The 23,272-nt window shown below is 38.1% G+C and overlaps 1 protein-coding gene across 6 annotated transcripts in view; it reads left to right on the top strand.

Moving 5' to 3' along the window:
• The window catches only part of cntln (centlein), a 256,558-nt gene that overhangs the window by 43,786 nt on the left and 189,500 nt on the right, over positions 1-23,272 (top strand). For 5 of the 6 annotated variants that reach the window (XM_062971885.1, XM_062971887.1, XM_008103175.3 and 2 more), the window contains exon 3: positions 12,879-12,963. The exons of the other annotated variant lie outside the window; for it this stretch is intronic. In XM_062971885.1, coding sequence (XP_062827955.1) covers positions 12,879-12,963 — 85 coding nt within the window. The remainder of the gene's footprint in view (positions 1-12,878; positions 12,964-23,272) is intronic. 6 annotated transcript variants of the gene reach the window in all.

Genomic DNA, 23,272 nt, shown 5'->3' with positions numbered 1-23,272 from the left:
TAATGCTAGTATAATTCTGCTAATGTAACTGGACCACTCCCTGTTTTGCCTGGATCTGTGCAATCCTTTGGAGTGGATTATGTTCTCTTTGGCCCTATGGTTCTCTATGTTTAGGGTTAGAGAGTGTACATATGTGTCTGTAGATCAGTTGTTCCCAACCTTTGGGCCTCCAGGTGTTTTGGACTTCAACTCTCAGAAATCCCAGCTGTTAGGAACAATGAGAGTTGAAGTCCAAAACACCTGGAAGCCTAAAGGTTGGGAACCACTGCCATAGATAGTCTGGTGGTGTTGGAGGAGGAGGTAGAATAGGTTCCTTTCTTGTTATGCTGATAGAATTATTTCCATCAGTGAAGTGACCATTGGTTCCTGAGAAATGACTATGGAACTTCTGTGAGCTTCAGAAAAAGATCAAGGTATAAGTAACATATATCTAAATGAGCTGTGCCCTGCCATGCATGGCTGTGGCTAATTGGAATTGCCTCGCTGCTTCAAAGCCTGGCCACTTTCTATATAGGGGCATCCTTCCTTGCGCAGGTTGAATGGGACGGAGTAGCCTCGTGGCTTCAAAACCGGAGGGTTTTCTATCTAGGGGAAATCTTGGTTGGCCAGGTTGAGCAGCACTGAATAGCCTTGCTACTTGCAACCCTGACCACTTTCTACCTTGTGGAATTCTTGGTTGGCCAGATCGAATAGCAATGAATAGTCTCAATGCAGCAAGTATGAATGCTGCAATTAGTTACCTTGATTAGCATTTAATGGCCTTTCCGTTTCAAAGCCTAGCTGCTTCCTGCCTGTTGGGAGGTGTTAGCTGGCCTTGATTGTAATTATTACATATTATATTTGTAATCTTATATTATCTGCTTAGAACAGGATTATTTGAGGCCCCTTGTATAAAATCCACAATGAACTGGATTATATGGCAGTGTAGACTCAAGATAATCCAGTTCAAAGCAGATTATTCTGCCTTGGCATTCAGGGTTATATAGGTATGTGGTAGGGTCTTGAGTCTACACTGCCATATAATCCAATTCAAATCAGATAATCTGTTGCACCCCAAGGCAGCGTGAGCACTCGAAAACCAGGCAGGAGCCAATATAACACACAAGCTGTTTATTGAAGCAGAGTAAATATATAGGTCTATGCGCATTTAAGGTGGAAAATCAAAGTAAGAAATAGTCCATAATATATAGTTATTGTAATTCAGAAAGAATTCATCAATGTCCAATTTGTAATCCACAAGTGAAGCTCGATAGCTTCTCTTAGATATCAAAATTTGTCCATGAAACAATAGTGGAAAACAAACACTGCAAATCCACTTGGAAAGTCCTGTAGCAAAGTCAAAGGAGCAAGGTAAACAAAGCGAAGTCAATCTCGATTCAAGAACAAGGAAGGCACGGTAACAAGGCAAGGTCTACTAGGGAGTCGTGGCTCGGCGCGGCTCTCCTGGAAATGGAAACTCGGCACGGATTCAGAAGTCAAGGCAAGGAGCTAGAAACTGGAACCTCTTCCGAGGAAAAGCAATGTTGACACCGCAATGAGAATACAGTGCAGAGTACTTTTAACAGAATCCCAAGTCTGTAAGAATTAGGGAGTACAGGGCCCACGAAAAGTTCTCATGGGAAAACTAATCATTATCTAGTTTGAGAGCGAGTCTTTGACTTCTTCTCAGTCCCTGTTTTTTACTTTTATCTCTGGTAACAAAATCTCTCCGATTAAAACTTCCATTCTCCCCCAAATCTGTACCATCTGGTGTGGTTAACGCTGGAGAGGAGTCGGAATGTTTGCCAATTAGCGGCACCTGCAAGGCCATGGAGCCTGAATTCTGAGCAGGAATGTCTTCGAATTCTGCCTCCTCATCTGTTTCTGACTCCAAGACTTGTTGAAAACTGGGCCATGATGGCTGAGCCACAACATAACCTGTATTTTATAGGCAGTGTGGAAGAGGCCTGATTGAAGAGACCCTGGGTGCCATTAAATGGCTGAGTGGGTTGCTAGGAGACAAAGTGGGCGGAGCTTAGCCTTCTAACTGGCAGCAATGGTAAAAAACAGTTCTTCCTCTTCCTCTAATTAGGACTTTATTTTTCTTTTCTTTTTTTTATTTAAAGACATATTTTGGATGACTATGTTTTTTGTGGCCAAATTTGGTGTGATTTGGTTTAGTGGCTTTGTTGTTTATTCCAAAATAAAACGAACATAACATTTATATATATATAGATAATGGTAATCCCCCTCTGCCCAGCCCGAATACAGCCTGTGTCCACGAAAGACTGAATAGTGTATTTCCAGTACTAGGACTGAAAGATGCTGTTGCAAAAAGTCTTTTTTAAAAGGAAGTAACAATGCCCTCAATCGAAATACTTAATTACTGACATCTGCATAAGCAATGAAGAGAAATATGCTTTCTTCCTAAAGCAAAGGTGGGAACTGTGCAGCCTGTGGGCTACATGCGACTCATGAAGGCATTTTGTGTTTCTCCATGAACCATCCATTATAAAAAATTAAAAGGGAAAAATGAACAACTTTACTTTTAGAATCCACTGGGTATAATTCTCAGCTAAAACAAGGATCCCATATCTTGCTTTGCTTCCTACACCAGTTTCATTAAAGCAAAAGTGACCTTGAGTAAATTGAAATATGACTACTTGGGATACACTAGGATGGAAAGTGGGCTGGATTGATCCCTGAATCCTCTCTGGCTGCTTACCCTAACCCATTACACATTATCTGAAAGGTTTGGAACTAAAGGCGATTTATGACTTCAATTTGTTTTGTTTGCATGTATTTGCATACATGTACATGATGAGATGTCTTGGAGATGGGACTCAAGTCTAAACATGCCATTTATTTATGTTATATGTATACCTCATACATATAGCCTGATGGTAATTTTATACAATATTATTAATACTTTTGTGCATGGAACAAAATTTGTGTACATTGAACCATTGGAAAGGAAAGGTGTCACTTTCTCGGCCACCTACATGTACATTTTTTTTGTATTTTTGCTCATGCTGTTTAAACAGTTATTCTGGAGACACGGTGGCACAATGAGATAAACCCTTGGAATCACAGAGAAAAAATGTAATTTGCACTTACCATGCATTCTTAAAATATTCATGGCACTGTAAAATAATTGACATGCAAAATCCAACATTTTAATAATTTGTTTAAGGCTGAACTGCTGACCTGAAGGTTGGGTTACTGGCCTGAAGGTTGGCGGTTCGAATCCACAAGACAGGGTGAACTCCCATCTGTCAGGCCTAGCTTGCAGGGACATAAGAGAAGCCCCCCAGCAGGATGGTAACACATCCGGGGGGCCCCGGGGCAACGTCTCTGTAGACGACTAATTCATTCACACCAGAAGCAACTAGCAGTATGTTCTCAACTTGCTTCCGACATGATAAAAAAATAACAGCTCTTCTCACCATTACTATTTATCATTCCCGTTCTTGTTTTTATAAAAATCATCCCTTTCCAGATAGTGTCCAAGAATTCTTGGATCTGTTTCATTTTCACAGTAACTTACAAGGAGTTTGTGATGCATGTTAGTAAACACTGGCATTTCTATTTTAAAGCTACAGTACTTGGTCTATTTGATTTTTGGTACACTGTTATTCCAACATTTCATTCACATGTTTAAATTCATGAGAAAGGTCATTGTTGTTTTTAAGTGTCACATTTCTCAAGGGATGGTGGATTAATTCCCAGCATGGTCTACAACAGTATGATTCAGCCTTATGAAGTTGAATGTGTGATTCTGTCATCCCATTTGTTAGCAGAGGGTGGGTGTTATATGATCTGTACAGCTTACTTGATATTCTTCTATTTAGTGGGATAATATAATCACTGGGAAGAATCTAAATATTATGTGATTTATTTCTGGACTTCTGGTGGCAATATCAAATGGACTCGCCTGCATTAGATCACTTAGCAATGCTCATTGATTTTGCTGCCTATAGACAGAGTAATTCAGTCAGTGCTACATTGTCATTTATCAGCTTTCCTTTTCACTTAATCAAAGCATACAGATTATTGTCAGATAGACTTAGCTTCACAGTGTGTAACTGCATTAAACTATGCAGTTAAATGGTAAGATGTAAGAACAAACAAAAAAAGAATGTCTTTGTTTTGCTTCAATCTTTTCTGTAAGTTGACTACATTTAGTCTTAGTGAAAATAACTACATTTAAAAAAAGATTTTTGCTTTTAGCCACATCACTCAGTGCGATGCGGCACGGTAGCATATAACCTTTGCCTCTAAGGTCAAATAATTGTGATTGTCCACAATTGATGAAAGTTTATTATTCAGTTTCATTAAAAATTCTCAGAACATTGAACATAAGTCAACATTCCATGGAGAAGACAGCATTACACAGCTTGCATGTGTGCATATCTGCATATCGGAGCACAAAATATTGACATGATAATTGCAGTCAAGCCTGAGTGAACAATGGCCTATGGGAATTCAGCTGGTGTTGTACCAACTGGATGGCTGCTCAGGACACAGTTTGAAATGCAAGGTGCAAGTTAGCACTTTATTCAGCACAGGCAGGCATCATTTAAAAATCCTTGGGGGAAACCCTGGTGATGTGCAGATGTTAAAGCAGTCTGTTCTGAAGCACTGATATTTTAAGCACTCTAAGAAACTTGTACATTTTATATCAGAAGATGCTCTCAGAATTAAGGCAAAAATACAGTGCTTAAAACATTCATGTTAGTCCCTCAACCACAATGTCCACGGTATATAGCAATGAATAAAGAGTCATTTGGGCACGTAGCAATAACAATGATAATTGATTTTAATCATTCAGCTTACAAGCACAGAAATAAAATTCATTTTCTTGAATAAGACATCTTGTAGACAAAGGAGAATGTTGTGAAATATATATATAGGGCAATTGTTTAGTCAGATATTAATTTTTTATTCGAAGGCATGATAGAAAATATGTAATTTGCACTTACCATGCATTCTCAAAATAGTCATGGCATTGTAAAATAATTGACATGCAAGGTCTAATGTTTTAATAATAATTTATTGAAGAGGATTTTGTGGTATTTTTTTAAAAGTTTGCTATACATTTAAAATATTGTTTGGCAGTATCAATTTTTTGTTGTTTGAACTTAAGGTGTATTGAGAGGTTTAGAGCATATCCTGCACTTATGATCTGCCAGCTGAAAAGCTTCCAAATTTGGCAAAAACCCTATATTGCTATGTAAAACTTACAACATGCCATCATAATCACATATATGTTGACAGAGCACCTCAGATACACCATATATGCTTCTGTCAAAGCTGTTTGCTGGCAAAGATATCTGGAACTGTTTTATCAGCCCAGGAAGTACTATATATTTCCTCAAGAAAAATCTTACTGCAAGTGTCTGATTTGTGTCTTAGGAATTTTGGAAATGAGTTCAGGTGAATGCTTTAGGAATCCTCCCCCCTTTTTTCACTAAACATGTGAAGATCTATCTGGAAATGTTTAGAAGTGGGGCATGAGTTTTTCTACATATGCCAGTCTCCTAGTTCTGCCTCATATGACAGATGAATGCAGTATAATGCTTATCCCATTGAATATGTAACAGCCAACATTCTATTTCTCTTAATGAAATCAATAGAGAGTCAGAAACACGGCAAAGTGGTTGGGCATACATGAATGGATTTGTTCCTCTTTTTGGAAAAGATAATAAACAGTTTTGTGCACTGGATAAGGGCATTAAATAATCTGTGATCCCCACCATAGGACACCATTCTTCACAATATTGTATAGAAATCTACAATTAACCTGTTTATCTAGAGACAGCAAGAGTATGGAGTGTGGGTTATTAGATTTAACATGTGGTCCTAATTTCCCCCCCCCAATTTTGTTAAATACAAAGTTCAGTAACTGGGGTAGGAAAAATTCCACTAATTTTATAAAATTCTTCATTTAAAAAAATGTATTGTTTTATAACAAAATAGAAAATTAGAATGCAGGGGCACATCTACATGGACCATATAATCCAGTTTGCGTCAAACTGTGGCAACTACAAAACTCACACCATCAAAGAGCATCAAACAAGGTCAGGGGAAAGTCTGAAATATTCTGCTGAATGCGCATTAATGAGTCCCAAATTTAAACCAGATTACACATTGAAATCAGCTCTGCAGAATGCACGGAACATTGTAGGCATCCACCCCCACTGAAGCACTTAGAAAAATGTGGAAGATGAGGACAGAAGACTGCCAAAAACACCCTAAGGCAGTGGTTCTCAACCTTCCTGATGCTGTGACCCATTAATTCAGTTCCTTGTGTTGTGGTGACCCCAACCATAAAATTATTTTCGTTGCTATTTCATAACTGAATTTTTGCTACTGTTATGAATTGTAATGTAAGTATCAGATATGCAGGATGTATTTTCATTTGCTGGGCCAAATTTGGCACAAATACCCGATATGCCCAAATTTGAATACTGGTGGGGTTGGGGGTTGATTTTCTCATTTGGGAGTTGTAGTTGCTTGGATTTATAGTTCATCTACAATCAAAGAGCATTTTGAACTCCACCAATGATGGAATTGAACCAAACTTGGCACACAGAACTCCCTTGACCAATAGAAAATACTGAAAGGGTTTGGTGGGCATTGACCTTGAATTTTGGAGTTGTAGTTCACCTACATTCAGAGAAGACTGTTGACTCCAAACAATGATGGATCTGGACCAATCTTGGCACAAATACTCAATATGGACACTGGTGGAGTTTGGGGAAAATAGACATTGACATTTGGGAGTTGTAGTTGCTGGGATTTATAGTTCACCTACAATCAAAGAGTCCCTTGAACGCCGCCAATGATAGAATTGGGCCAAACTTCCCACACAGAACCCTCATGATCAACAGAAAATATTAGAGAGATTTGGGTTCCTAAAACCATCAGAAATATGTGTTTTCTGATGGGCTTTGGCGACCCCTCTGAAACCACCCTCATGACCCCCCCAGGGGTCCTGACCCCCAGGTTGAGAAACACTGCCCTAAGGGCATACCTGGGCAGCAGGGGACAAAATGATCTGAGACGGGCAATTAATTACCTCCCCTGCTAAGTATCACTTTCCCTTCCCTGCCTCTACCTCTTATGCCTCCAGAATGCTCAGCAGGGAAATTGACAAAAATCCTGCACTCTCTGGCAGCTGTCAACTCACAGATACTGCAGATTCTAGAATTGGTTCAAAGTCACTTTCCATGGTTAATGTAATCATCTTTCTGGCCTCAAATATGTTCCAGACATGTCAACCCAATAATTCACACAGCCAAACTGGTCCCAAACTGATCTAAATGATAAGTTTATATGAGCCCTTGTTCATGGAACCATTTTAATACTAGTTTGATTCTTCAGTGTAAAAGTTTTCAGTCCACTATTCATGGAAAGCATGTATATATCCAAGATTGAGCTCCCTGTCTCTATTTCCATGCAACCAGGAGACAATCAAGCAAAAGGTCAGCTGAGGAAATGATTCAGATCAGATCCCCTTCAATTTTAGGTCATCAGAAACATTTCAAGAATATTTTTCAATTCAATTTCTTTGTCAGAAAATTAATGCTGCTGAAATGTCTGCTCTGTGGAACTTGGGACTCAGTGATAGATCCCATGCTTTGCTTGGAGAATCCCTGTGTCCATTCCCAGGCATCTCCATGTAGGGCAGGGAAATAGGCATGTCTGAAATCTTGGAGATCTTCTGCCACTCGTGATTGGCAGTAGTGAAGTAGATGGGCCACTTGTGTTTTTAAGCGGTTATATAGGGGCCAGCCAATCTCCGGTTCAAATGCTATTTGGGTCTGGTGTATGATTAGGAATGGGTTTAGTAAGACTTTTTTTTTTACCTTCTTATTCATTTCTTCATTTTCTTCCTTACCCAAACCCAAAATTTGTGTGGGAGTTTAAAATACATTTTTATTTCCAAACAAGGCCTTCTGTTACACTTGTCAGTATCTTGTTAGATATTAGCCACTGTCTTTTATAAGTTAGACATTTACCACACCAACATGGAGTAACTTAATTTTGTCTTGCTCTGTGTTTTGCCTTCTGTTATGAAAATGTTTAATTGATTTGTACCACAGAACATTATTTATGCTTCTGTTCTTAATTTCTCTTTAGCATGGCTACTTTGTATCTTTATTATAGAAAAGATAATATTTTATAAACTTCAGCAGTATGGCGTTTGAAAATATTTGCGGTTTTTTAGAAACGGCAGTTTCTGTTTTCACACCTCATTCGTAGTTAAACGTTTCCTCGTCGTCTCCAATATTTCATTTTTGACAACTCATTAAAAATGGGCCAAATCCCAGAAAATATGATCCTGTCATGTTGTATAATATATAGCGTGGGCCATATGCAATAGAAAATTGTTAGTTAATGATTTAGAATAATTTTGCAGATTTTTTGGCTTTCAGTGGCTGGTGAAAACTGACGGTGAAAAATCCATGTGGTTAAGTACAGCTCTGTTAAACATTTAAAATAGGCGGTACTCATGGGAAAAGTGATTGGAGCTTAAAACTTGTACAAATTGACAGCCTCTCTTCACTCCATTTTTCATCCTAAAGAAGTCTGCAAATATTCTTAGCTCACATCATTATTGCTCATCAGTGGTTCTAATTAGCTAAACTGGAGTTTGTCTCAGTCATTGATCATCATCAACTCTTTGACAGTGCCTGAATATATTTTTTTCTGATTTGGGTGAACACTTTCTAATGTATTATAGGCATGTAAAGTGTATATTAGCAGAATCAACGGTATTTTACATTGGCGCCATTTACCTTTATAAACATGCCTTTCCTTTGCTTCCCTGCTTTTCTCCCGTTTATCATACTTAAAAAGTTTATCATACTTAAAAAGTGGGTTCAGTGATATGCTAATAGCTTGAAGCATTCAGCAATATTATTTAGCATTTCTTCTGGGAACTTCCCTGTAATGAATGTTGGAAGTTATCCTATGCCACCAGGAGGAGCTGGTGATAAAATTCCTTACGAGATTTTCATTTATGCTAAAGGCTGCTATGTACATCCATTGTAAGGGAGAAAATGGCAGGATTAAACTTGTTTCATCTAAAATCAATTATTGTGTTAACTGAAATATATTTCAGGCTAGTAGTCAGCGACTGTCTTATGTTTAAGAAAAAAGCAAAGAGTATTGGAAACATCTAATAGATGTAGCATATAAAACAGGATATATACAAGAAAGATGATTTCTACAGGGGAGTACCATTTTAAAATCAACCTGTCAGGATTCTAAAACACATAGAGGAGGAGTAGCAGTACATGTCATGGATGTGTACATCAGTTGAAAGAATGTGGGTTGAAAGCATGTGGGTTGTTGTTGTTGTTGTTGTTGTTATTATTATTATTATTATTATTATTATTATTATTATTATAATTTAGGGTTCCAATTCCCTAAGAAGACCATACTATTTTTTCAGGCTTCAACACATTGGACCTTTTCTACATCTTGAGACTTCTTTTCTATATGGTAACTGCATATTATTTTTGGTATAAGAGGCAAACAGAGAGGGAAGGTAGAGGTGCTGATTCACCATTGCTATTATGTTATTTGTGCTGTGTAAACTCAATGTTTGGAATAGCAGTGGCTGATATCTTCAACTTGGAGTACTGGAACCTCACCAACAAATTAGATAAGAGGTTTACAGCTTTCAGATGTTTGACAGGGGAGAGGTTGGATCCCCAGGTGAAAGAAATTAGTCTGCTATTTTTGTATATATATTACTATGCAAGCCAATGGACAGATTGTGTCAGAGAGTTCTGGGCCATCGCAGAAATGCCTATCAAATTATAACTGGTGCCTTTATTTTATTTATTTGATTGCTTATTTAAATATTTCTACATCAAAAAGAACTCAGCTTACTAGTAAAATTAAAACGAACAATTTAAACAATAAAAATAATTTAGATAACCTAAAATTATAATTAAACATAACGAACAAATGAAAATAGATTTTAAAACACTAAACACTTATGTACAATATTTACAGTATTTGATGGAAACTAATGAGATCAAAATGGTCTGATAAACAGGCAGGTTTTTACTTGGCACCTAAATGAAATAGAAACTGGGGGCAATCTAGTCTGTAAGGGGGGTGCAGTGCATAGTTGGTGTGCCATAGTTGAGAAGCCCCTGTAACTAGAGTAGACGTATTGAATTAATCTTGAGAATGGTGAATCTGCGGTTACAATACAATCCTATAAACTGAACAGGACGGCCAATAGGATTCAGGCCATAGTGAACACCAGGGCAGAAAAATTATGTTGTACAAATAGCTGTGTGTGTGTGTGTGTGTGTGTGTGTGTGTATGTGTGTGTATATGTGTGTGTATGTATGTAAGTGTATATATCTATATATAAAAAAGAGTGATAGCATCAGGGCAGCGGACAATGATTATAATGATTATACAAATTAAGCACCAAACATCATGTTATACAACAAATTGGACAGAAAAAGCGGTTCCATGCGCAGTAATGCTATGTAGTAATTACTGTATTTACAAATTTAGCACCAAAATATCACAATGAATTTAAAACATTGACTACAAAAACATTGACTACTAAAAGGCAGACTGCGTTGGATAATCCAGAACACTGGATAAGCGAATGTTGGATAAGTGAGATTCTACTGTAATATGAAATAATTACTGTGGTAATCCAGTCCAACCCAATTCTGCCATGGAGGACACAATCCAAGCACGCCCAACAGATGGCTACCCAGCCTCTCAGTAATAATAATAATAAGAATAAGAATAAGAATAAGAAGATCATACAATCATAAGGTTAGGAGACACCCCTAAGGATCATCCAGTTCAACTTCCTTCTACCATACAGGACGACACAAACCAAGCACTCCTGACAGATGGCCATCCAAGTTCTGCACAATAATAATACAAATCAAATCATAGAATCAGACAGTTAGGAGAGACCCCTAAAGGCCATCCAGTCCAACCCAACTCTGCCATTGGATGATACAATCCAAGCACTCCCAACAGATGGCCAGCCAGCCTCTTAATAATAATAATAATAATAATAATAATAATAATAATAATAATAATAATATCATACAATCCTAAGGTTAGCAGATACCTCTAAGGATCATCCAGTTCAACTTCCTTATATCATGCAGGAGGACACAATCCAGTCACTCCTGACACATGGCAATCCAATATCTGCACAATAATAATACACATCGAATCATAGCATCAGACAGTTAGGAGACATCCCTAAAGGCCATCCAGCCCAACCCAATTCTGCCATGCAGGACACAAGCCAAGCACTCCCAACAGATGGCCATCCAGCCTCTCAATACTACTACTACTACTACTACTACTACTACTACTAATAATAATAATAATAATATCATCATACAATCCTAAGGTTTGGAGTGACCCTTAAGGATCATCCAGATCAACTTCCTTATACCATGCAGGAGGACACAATCCAAGCACTCCTGACAGATGGCCATCCAGCCTCTACATAATAATGATGAAGATGAAGATGATGATGATGATGATGATGATGATGATAATAATAATAATAATAATAATAATAATAATAATAATAATAGAAGCATAGAATCCAAGAGTTTGGAGAGACCACTAAGGGCCATCCAACTCAATCCTTTCTACTATGTAGCAGGACACAATCCAAGCATTCACAACACATGGACAACGTATAAATACTATACAATACTACACAGGGACATAGACCCCCCTTCTACCGTCACCACTTTCACAGTACACAAACAACCAAATGCATACTAAACATAAAGACAACCATACAACAGACATTCAATACCACCACTACCTCAACAATTTCTCACCAACACCACCAGACAACACCACAGCAACGCGTGGCCGGGCACAGCTTTTTTTTATATATATATATATATATATATATATATATATATATACACACACACACACACACACACACACACACACACACACATATATGTACACACACACACACACACACATACACACACACATACATAATCATTCTCACATGAAATGGGGCTAGACATAAGACAAATAGGATCTGTCTTCATTTTGAAAATGATTTCTTGTGACTTTGCCCATAACAAAATCAAAGCGCCTATAACACACATATATCCCATCTCAACCTGTGGGTGTCCAGCCTAGGACTGCTGGCAGCCCAGTTGTATTTAAAAGATCACATCATCTCTATTCATATGATATAAATTCATTCTGTTCCCCCACCCCCAAAAATGAGTCGACTAGTCAAATAGCAAACGAAACAACATGATGGATGCCGCTGAGTAGTTGACATTTTTTTTTCTCTTTCCAATGTTAGGTTTTAGACTTACAAAGTTATGATACATAGTTTGTGATTTTTGCCACATCTGGAACTTGATTGAAGGGATACATGATAAGAAATCATTGGGGAACAGAACATCTCTGCCCCAGTTGTTTACAGTTTAAACACAGTATACCTTTTGAGTATACCAGTGGGAAAATAATGATGTTTCTCAATATGTTGCTCTTATTATATCCCCAAAATGGTGGTTTCTTAGATGTCAGTAATGGGGGAGAGGGCATTTCATTGGAAATGTTTCATTTGTAATATATACCAAAGATTCCTTTTCAACTTATATCTAGTCATATTATGAATAGTTTCACTTAGAATGAAGTTGTCTCAGTTGTTCACAGATAAAATTTTCTGTCACTTGCCATATGCTCCATGATTAATTCTGCAAAGGCTGTCAGCCTCAGATAATTTAATTTCCTATGCTTTAAAATGACATTCATTATCAGGACATGAAAAATTCAAATGATTAGCAGCAAATTATGACTAATAAGTGTCAATACCTTTTTTGTTTGTTTTTATCTAGAGAAAAACAAAAAGCTGAACTCAAGGACAGGAAGGTTTTAGAGATTTTGCAAGTTAAAGACAGCAAAATACAGGCACTGGAACAGGTTAGTATCATATGGCTACTGTTACCTTTGTTTTAATGTATACTTGAGCTGGGATTTCAATCTGTGTAAAGCTATTAGAGATCTCAAGGTGCAATCCCTTGCTACAAAGTGCTGTCAGTTGGTATCTCCAATGGTCTATTGAGAGAAGAGTGTAGAAGTACTGCTGGCTGTGGCAGAGGACTTCAGTCTCCATCTTTGTTGACGTAAATCTCTTGAAATATTACTTGAAATTACTACTTTTCAGGGAAGATATTAGTTCAGACTACATTCTGGAAGTGCATCCAATGTCCCACTAATAACTTGCAAAAGGAAACGTCACCTTCATCTCATTCTGTTAACACCAGAAGCGACTTACAGTTTCTTAAGTGGCTCCTGACACACACAAAAAATTCTGTTAATGTCACAACTATTGGTTTAGATGGTTTCCCCCCCTCTAAAATACTCCTGCAACTAATTTCAGGAGGTGTCCCTTATTGTTGTGTTGTTAGGCCACTATCTTGCCTTCCCTTTTTGCATGACCTCTAAAAATGTTATTTATGGTGGATTTCCCCCTTGTGTTTTTCTATTGGATATCTTGATTTCTTCCACTTTTCCCTTTCCATTTTAAAATAAAGGAGCAAGGGCTGACTGCATTAAAAACCTTGAGGTCAAATCAAGACTTTCTCCTGTTCTGATTGTTTGGCTTATTGCATACATATGGGGAACAAGTTGTATTTAAATATGGTAGTTATCTAAATCTATGTGGAAAAGATATGCATTTGTATTTCTTTTTAAAATATTCTCCTGTAATTATAATGAATTCAGGAAAGTGTATGTCTTCTGCCCCACATTATCCCTAAAGCAACTAAATAACAGATTTCTCACCCATGATTTCTATGTCTCTAAAGTCTGGGAGCAAGAATTCCATGTCCTATTTCTTCTGAAGAAACTGCTTCAGGATCCCTCCTTGAAGTGCTATTTTCAGCAGCGATAAGGCATGCCTACTTTTCTTTCAGATCTAAGAGTATTCCTGTAGGATTTGGGAGAACCCTTAGCTTTGGTTTTTGCCCCTTCATGCATCGTGCTTTTACTTTATAAAAGGTTATTTTGTCACCACTGCAGAAAATGAAACAGTAAGGTTTGGTCCCAAGCTAGTTGCAGGGTGACAATTTGGTGTCCTGACCCAATGAAGGTGGCCCATCCCTCCTTATAAAGCCTGCTCTTCACAAGTCTTAACTTGTTCAAACTGTAGCAGCTGCATTATTAACTGGAACCAGATAGTGGGATACAACTGATGGAAAAGATGTATTACTTCCAGTTAGTTTCTGGGACAATTCACATTGTTGCTTATGACCTTTAAAGCCCTATGCAGTGTGGTGGTCTTGCAAAAAAGCAATTAGTTATTGGAAAATGGTTCAGGAAATTTGTCAAAAGTTCTTAAAAATAAAAATATAAATGAAGCCAGAATATTTCTTACTGAGTATGACAGATAAAGAAATAGACCTGGATACAAACATGGACATTTTGTTTGTGTATCTGTACACAGCAGCAAGGACGGTTTATGTTAGATCCTGGAAATTAGAGGAAGTTCTTTCTTTCTTTTCTTTTTTTTGTAATATGGATATTCTAAACTTTCAGTGTTACCTAAGAACACACTGAAAATCCTATCCTCCCTTGAAGGCTTTCAGAAGCATATTGAGTCTCCCTGATTTTATGTTGTCAATATTCCTATGAGGTAGGTTATACTGATATTGGGATGATTTCAGGCTTTGGGAGTCTAATTTGCTAATTCCCAGAAGGTTCAAAGAAGTCTAATTTGATTTGAAATGGAACACTGACCCACCAGATCCTGCTGTAAATTAAAATAGTTAGAATTAAAGAATTCTGGCCAGGACTTTCTTTTTAGTATCAGAATTGCTCACAGTTCTTCAGTGCTAAAATAAACTTCTGTTTATCCACAACTTGTTTTGTTGATGCTATTTTTAAAAAGCCAACACTGGCTAACACACATTTTGGTGCCTCAAATATTAGCCCCTGTTTCTGGGTATATTTCATCTGCTGATTCCAAAAATGGCACCAGTTTTTCCCATCAACTCTAATTTGTGAGATACAGAACATATACCAGTCACCATCTGATCATCCATAGAAGATCATGATCATCATATCTAAGAAACTGGAGTTGATGTGGTCTATCCAATGCAGTTTACTAAATAAGTACCTGGAATAACCTAGTAACAGGCCTAAAACCAAGATACCAAGATTTTTTCCCCAGTTGGGCTGTTTAATGGTCCACAATTCTTCCTGATATACTGAAAATCACCTAGTCAATCTGGGTCTTCCTTTGCTGTCCCCTTCAACACGGGTGATGACTGGAGAGAATATTGACACCAGGATTACCTACCCAAGGTTCTGAATGTAGGGGTTTTCCCCCTTCAAATCCAGAATTATAACTACTCTAGCTGTCTATAGTTATATAAAGTTGCTAACTGTATTTGGAAACTATGTATAGCAGCAGTCTGACCCAGGAATTATGGTGGTGTCTCCTACACAGGAGTACTTATCTTTTTAGCAAATGTATAATCCCCACTAGCACCATAGGACTATTAATTCAAATGGGACTCACCAGTCATTATTCAATACTAAGGTGAATGAGCGGAAGCTAGAAGCTCAAGGAATTGGAAAAACACTAGCAGTTCTACCTCTGTCAAATAATTTGAGGAAAATACAGTTTGGAAAGGAAGCCATTATTGTAAGGATCTCATTTTTTTATAATTAATGTGGGCAATTAGCTTGTGGTTATTTTTGATCCTGCTAATTCAGAATGCAAACATTTGTAGACTTTACAGGAGAATTGTATGCTGCAGATAAAGTGTCTCTACTATGTTTTGCTAAAAGAAGTTTAGAGGGAGCTGAGTAGAGAAGAAGAAAAAACGGAAAGCTGGCATAATTGCTATCTTAAAATAGGTGTAACTAAAGACAACTGAACTCAACCACCAGTCAAGTGAAGGAGAAACACTATCTGCTAACCTCACTATTGGCTCCAGATTGGATACCTAAAGACTGTTTTGCTTTCGATGTACTAGTGAGGCATGTGGGGACAGGTAATAGTCCACAGGAGCTATTTAGCAGCTGAGGGTCTTTTTTAAAAAAAGGTGTAAGGATGATAAATGTAGGGGGGATTCTTTCAGAAACATTTTTTTTTTAATAATAGTTTTTATTGTGCTTTTATCTATTATTACAGTGAAAGCGAGGAAAACAGTTGTGTGTAGACAGTGGGGTGAAAGTAGAGACCAGGACCAAAAAAGCATAAGAAGATAACACCAGCAAAGGAAAGATAAATAAATAATAAACTTAAAAAAAGGTGTAAAAAAAAAAATTAAAAAAGAGAGAAAAAATAATTAAAAAAAAACCCAAAAAAAAAAAACAAAAACAAAAAAAAATGTGGATGACTTCCCATTGACCTCTTGAGGGTTTCAAAATCTTGTAGTCTGTTTTCATCTCAGGTATTAACAGTCTTGTAGTTTTGGTGTATATCACATACCAATTAAGTCTATTGTTAAATTATATCCTTCTCTTTCAGAAACATTTAGGTAAATGAAATTCGGTAGAACCACACAGTAATTGAAGTTTTTGCTTTTGAAAGATCTCAGCAGGCAAAAGAACAACAGATGCATTTTTCCCAATTGCTACATCTCAAATAGGACATGGCTGCATTTCATTTCCCTGGTATCAACTGTCAGAATGTCTTCTATGCTTTCAGAGGTATAAAAACAGATTGGCAACTCCATGAGAGTTGTCTCTGTTGGTCAGTTATTCTGCAGGAGACCTTTTTGCTGGTCCATAAGGCAGAAAATGGTGAAAGAGTGATGAAGCCATCTATCTTCTATATATATAAAAGGATAAAGTTGCGGGCACAGTGACTATAACAACAAAACTAAACATCCCAGAAATACGAAACTTCGCAACACAATGCAAAAGCCTTGCCTCCCGATTACAACAACACAAGCACACCACAAAACCACAATCCGGACCCACAAAACTCACAACAACACATCATGATTATAACAAGACAACTAAACGCCCTAGAAATACAAAACTTGGCAACACAACGCAAAAGCCTTGCCTCCCAGTTGTAACAACACAATCACACCACAAAACCACACTGGACCCACAAAACTCACAACAACGCATCGTGACTATAACAACACAACTAAACGCCCCAGAAATACGAAACTTGGCGACACAACTCAAAAGCCTTCCCTCCCGGTTGGAACAACACAACCATACCACAAAACCACAATCTGGACCCATAAAACTCACAACAGTGCATAGTGACTATAACAACACAATTAAACTCCCCAGAAATACGAAACTTGGCACACAACTAAAGGCCCCAGAAATACAAAACTTGACAACACAATGCAAAAGCCTTGCCTCCTGGTTGTAACAACACAACCACACCACAAAACCACAATCCGGATGCACAAAACTCACAACAATGCATTGTGACTATAACAACACAACTAAACGCCCCAGAAATAAAAACCTGGCACACAACTAAACGCCCCAGAAATACAAAACTTGACAACACAACGCAAAAGCCTTGCCTCCCAGTTGTAACAACACAACCACACCACAAAACCACAATCCGGACCCACAAAACTCACAACAATGCATCGTGACTATAACAACACAACTAAACGCCCCAGAAATACGAAACTTGGCAACACAACACAAAAGTCTTCCCTCCCGGTTGTAACAACACAACCACACCACAAAACCACAATCTGGACCCAAAAAACTCACAACAACGCATTGTGACTATAACAACACAACTAAACCGGATGGCCATCTGTCTGAAAGGTTTGGGTGGGTTCTTCCTCCATGACAAAAAGAAAGAAAGGGGTTGGACTGGATGCAAACTACAAATTCCAGCATGCCATGGCATGGAGTCCATGCATTTCAATTAAAGGCCTCTTCCTTCTCCCTTTCCCCGCCATCCAACCCATTGACCCAGTTCCATGGCTCCGCAGGCAGGAAAGGCTGGGACAAATAGAAACAAGGAAGGAGGGAGGGAAGGGAAGCGAAGGAACACCAAGTACAAGAGCCCTCCCTCTCTGCCCGGAAAGCCAAGAGCAAAAGGGAGAGGAAGGCCATTGATCCGGTTATATTTACCCTCCTTTCTGACCAGTGTGTTCTTATCAGCGAGCTCAGGATCGGAGCAGAGAAAGGGAACAGCATAGGAATAAAGGAAACAAGGAGAGCACCCACTCTATCTATCCATCCACTCATCTATCCATCCACTCGCCCACTAATAATAAACACCTACACAGGCAAGAATCAGCCATGCACTGAGTCTACAAGGCCATTCAGTGCTCATCCACCTCCCCAATCCCTACATTCACACTTGGCCTCCAAAAAAACAATTACAATAATAACAATGACAACAACAACAATAAGAATCAACACCATCACAGGCAAGAAGCAGCCAGGCACTGAGACTGAGAGGCCAGTCAGTGCTACACTGGGCCTCCAAAAAACAATACAGTAGCATCTAACTTATCCAGCCTTCATGACCTCTACAACAACAATAATAATAAACACCTACACAGACAAAACAAAAAAAAACACTATTGTACCACAATAAGATGTAAACCGCACTCAGCAGAATCAGACGTCACGATTAACAACAAACCAAAGATAACAGGGATCTCAAGCAATTATCAATCAACACAAAAATTGAAGAAGGTAACAGACTTCAAATACTACTACTAATGTGAGTATAAAGAAGGGTGGAGGTCACAGCATAAATACAACCTAATGTAGACTGACCAACACCACCAGACTCAGACACAGCAACGCGTGGCCGGGCACAGCTAGTATTTTTATATATGTACTAGCTGTGCCCGGCCACGTGTTGCTGTGGCAAAGTATGGTGGTATGGGAAATAAAGTATTGAGGAATTGTTGGTAGTTAAGGTAAAGGGTAAATGTTTTCCCCTGACATTAAGTCCGTCATGTCTGACTCAGGGGGTTGGTGCTTATCTCGATTTCTAAGCCGAAGAGCTAGCGTTGTCCGTAGACTCCTCCAGGGTCATGTGGGATGACTGCATGGAGCGGCATTACCTTCCCGCCGGAGCAGTACCTATTGATGAACTCACATTTGCTTGTTTTTGAACTTCTGGGTTGGCAGAAGCTGGGGCTAACAGTGGGGGCTCTCTCCGCTCCCCCAATTCAAACCTGCGGCCTTTCGGTCCAGAAGTTCAGCAGCTCAGCGCTTTAACATGCTGCGCCATCAGGGGATATTATTTCCTAAAGGTTGTGAATATACAATATTTCTGATTGTTCTTTTTTGTGTGTTGGAGGCAGGTATGAATGCTGCAATTAGGAAAAATGATTAGGATGTAATGTCCTTGCAGCTTTAAAGCCTGGCTGTTTCCTCCCTGAGTGAATTTTTTGTTGGGAGATGTTAGCTGGCCCTGATTGTTTCCTGTGTGGAATTCCCCTGTTTTCAGAGTGTTGTTCTTTATTTAGTGTTCTGATTTTAGAAATTGTATTGTTCTGTTTTATTATACTACATTAATTTTTATATATTCTGATTTTAGTGTTTTTGAATACTTGGAGCCAGATTGTATTCATTTTCATGGTTGACCGCAACACAATAATAATAATAATAATGATAATGATAATGATAGTAATAATAATGACTTTGGTAATACACAGTGCTTCACTCCCTTCTCAGCTTCCTTTCTGGAAGAATCCTTTCTTGGGAGGTGTTAGCTGGCCCTGATTGTTTCCTTTGTGGAATTTCCAATTTTCCTGCTTTCAGACTGTTGGTCTTTATTTACTTTCCTGATTTTAGAGATTATATTGTTCTGCATTATTCTATCCCAGTAATTATTTCATATTAAAGTAGAATCTCACTTATCCAACATTCGCTTATACAATGTTCTGGATTATCCAACGCAGCCTGCCTTTTCATAATCAATGTTTTTGTAGTCATTGTTTTAAATTCATTGTGATATTTTAGTGGTAAATTTGTAAATACAGTACAGTAGAGTCTCACTTATCCAACATAAACGGGCTGGCAGAATGTTGGATAAGCGAATATGTTGGATAATAAGGAGGCATTAAGGAAAAGCCTATTAAACATCAAATTAGGTTATGATTTTACAAATGAAGCACCAAAACATCATGTTAGACAACAAATTTGGCAGAAAAAGTAGTTCTATATGCAGTAATGCTATGTAGTAATTACTGTATTTATGAATTTAGCACCAAAATATCACTATATATTGAAAACATTGACTCCAAAAATGCGTTGGATAATCCAGAATGTTGGATAAGTGAGACTCTACTGTAATTACTACATAGCATTACTGCTCATGGAACTACTTTTTCTGTCAAATTTGTTGTATAATATGATGTTTTGGTGCTTAATTTGTATAACGATTACCTAATTTGATGTTTAATCGGTTTTTCCTGAATCCCTTCTTATTATCCAAGATATTCACTTATCCTGCTGGCCTGTTTATGTTGGATAAGTGAGACTCTACTGTATATTGATAATCTTATATTATCTGCTTAGAACTGGATTATATGAGGCCCCTTCTTCACAGCTGGATAAAATGCACACTGAAGTGGATTAGATGGTAGTGTGAAGTCAAGATAATCCAGTGCAAAGCAGATAATATAAGATTCTAAATGGATTATATAGCTGTGTGGAAGGGCCTTGAGTCTACACTGTCATATAATCCAGTGCAAATTAGATAATCTGTGGAAGAAGCCTAAGTGAGGCCTAAATCTGCCTGTCCCCTAACTGAACCCTGGCTGTCCCTTGGCTGAGTTGGTTGCTAGGAGACCAAGTGGGCAGAGATTAGCCCTCTAAACTGGCAGCAATTGGATAAAAACAATTATTGCTCTCCCTCTAATTAGGACTTTATTTTTCTTTTCTTTTTGTTGTATCAACCTAGAGGCGTGGATGATGGGTTGTGTTGTCAAATTTCGAGGTTGGGGGGCCTGTAGTTTTGTTGTTTTGTGGGTTACCGTGATGCCATCACTCATTTATATATATAGATTGAATGACTGGAGATATGAAACACTCATGATGAATAGTGGGTAGGAGATGCAACAGATAGTTTTGCTAATGAAATAAGTAATTTACCAAGAAGACATATTGGATGCTTTTTCATTTTTTATTTTACATGTTGTAAAAGGGCATTCCTGCCTTTGGAAATGCAATTGTTACTGTGGTTCCTGGTGGTTCCTGCAGGTTTCTGAGCAAGATTACAGTAGTCCTTAGACACCCCCCCCCCCCTTGGTTGTCAACTAAGATCCTGCTCTGCACTTTATCCACTCCCTGGCCCTATGATACTCTGATGCACAAGTTTTTACCTATCTCTTCTAATTGACGATGTGTACCTTGAAGTCCTGTTTACTGCTGTTTGAATCCTTAATGGAGTATATTGATTTGGATTTGTAATTTTGTGTCTGTTTTTAATAGAATTGTTTTGGTTCTGTCTTATGGTGTTGTTTATTATGTTTACTATGTTTAACTTTGTTGTATGGTGTTTTTTGACAATTGAAAGTTTTTTATGTTTATGTTGGAAACTGCCCTGAGTCCTCTCGAGGAGACAGGGCAATATATAAATAAAGTTTTATTATTATTATTATAATTATTGACACAACAATATAGTATGACACAGCAAACAAGATAGATATACTGGATTTCTTATCACAAAATCACAAGTCGAACACTTCCCAAGCGTTTAGGACTGTGTGATGTATTTTTGGATGATGCGTGCAGATCCCAGTAAGGTGGCCTTTTGCAGTTGGCAGATCGTAATTTTGTCAATGTTATTGTTTCCAAATGCCGGCTGAGATCTTTTGGCATGGCACCCAGTGTTCCAATTACTACCGGGACCACCTGTACTGGTTTCAGCCAGAGTCTTTGCAGTTCGATCTTGAGGTCCTGATAGCGGCTGAGTTTTTCCTGTTGTTTTTCATCAATCCGACTGTCACCTGGTATGGCGATATCAATAATCCTAACCTTTTTCTTTTCCACAACTGTGAGGTCTGGTGTGTTGTGTTCCAGAACTTTCTCTGTCTGGATTCGGAAGTCCCACGGTATCTTTGCATGTTCATTTTCCAATACCTTTGCAGATTTGTGATCCCACCAGTTCTTTACTGCTGGGAGGTGGTACTTGTGGCATAAATTCCAGTGAATCATTTGGGCCACATAGTCGTGCCTCTGTTTGTAGTCTGTCTGTGTGATTTTCTTACAGCAGCTGAGGATATGATCAATGGTTTCCTCGGTTTCCTTGCACAGTCTGCATATTGGGTCATCAGCTGATTTTTCGATCTTGGCCTTAATTGCATTTGTTCTGATGGCTTGCTCCTGGGCTGCAAGAATCAAGCCTTCTGTCTCCTTCTTCAGTGTCCCATTCGTGAGCCAGAGCCAGATCTTCTCCTTATCAGCTTTTCCTTCAATTTTGTCAAGTAACTTTCCATGCAATGCTTTGTTGTGCCCCCTGTCAGCTCTAGTTTGTAGTGCAGTTTTCTTGTACTGATTCTTTGTTGTGCTTTGAGGAATTTCTGATTTTTGACTTCAATCAAAGCAGGTTCTTCACTTTGCTTTACAAATTCTGCTAGGGCATGTTCTTCTTTGACTGCTTGTTTTACTTGTAAAAGTCCTCCGCCACCAGAACTTCTAGGCAGATATTTATTTATTTATTTCATTTATATACCGCTTTTCTCACCCCTGGGGGGACTCAAAGCGGTTCACATCAAATAAATGGCAAAAATTCAATGCCTCACATACGATGAAAACGGTATTATCACACATCTAAAACAATAACATTGGACTATAAATTAAACTATTAAAACTATAAACCATCAAACATAAACATGTTATGCAATATTTACATAAAGTTCATGATGAAAGTTTGGGAATTAGGTATTTTCAATATGCTAACAGCAGGTTATCTTTGCCACCTGAGTCAGAAGTGTTGCAATAATATTTGGGAACAATAAAAAAGACTGGGTGAAATTCAGTTGAGACATACCAGAGGCACTGTTGGTAGATCACTTGCCTATCCTGGAAGGTAAACATTGGGGAGAGAAATGTTACTCTCAATTGACTTCATAAAGAATCAAATACAGTCAGTCCAAGCATGCCATTAAATTATGTGAATCATTAAAGGTCAAATCACAGTAATGACACAAATGCTATAAGCTGAAATGGGTGTTTCCTGAAATCTTTATTCAAAGAAGGGAAGTCTGCTCACATTGAAGACAGTGTTACTCAAAATGATGGAACATGGAGAGGTGCC

The sequence above is a fragment of the Anolis carolinensis genome, chromosome 2 (genome assembly GCF_035594765.1).
Source record: "Anolis carolinensis isolate JA03-04 chromosome 2, rAnoCar3.1.pri, whole genome shotgun sequence".
In the NCBI taxonomy this organism is placed as follows: Eukaryota; Metazoa; Chordata; class Lepidosauria; order Squamata; family Dactyloidae; genus Anolis; species Anolis carolinensis.
This window is presented reverse-complemented; position numbering and strand designations above follow the sequence as displayed.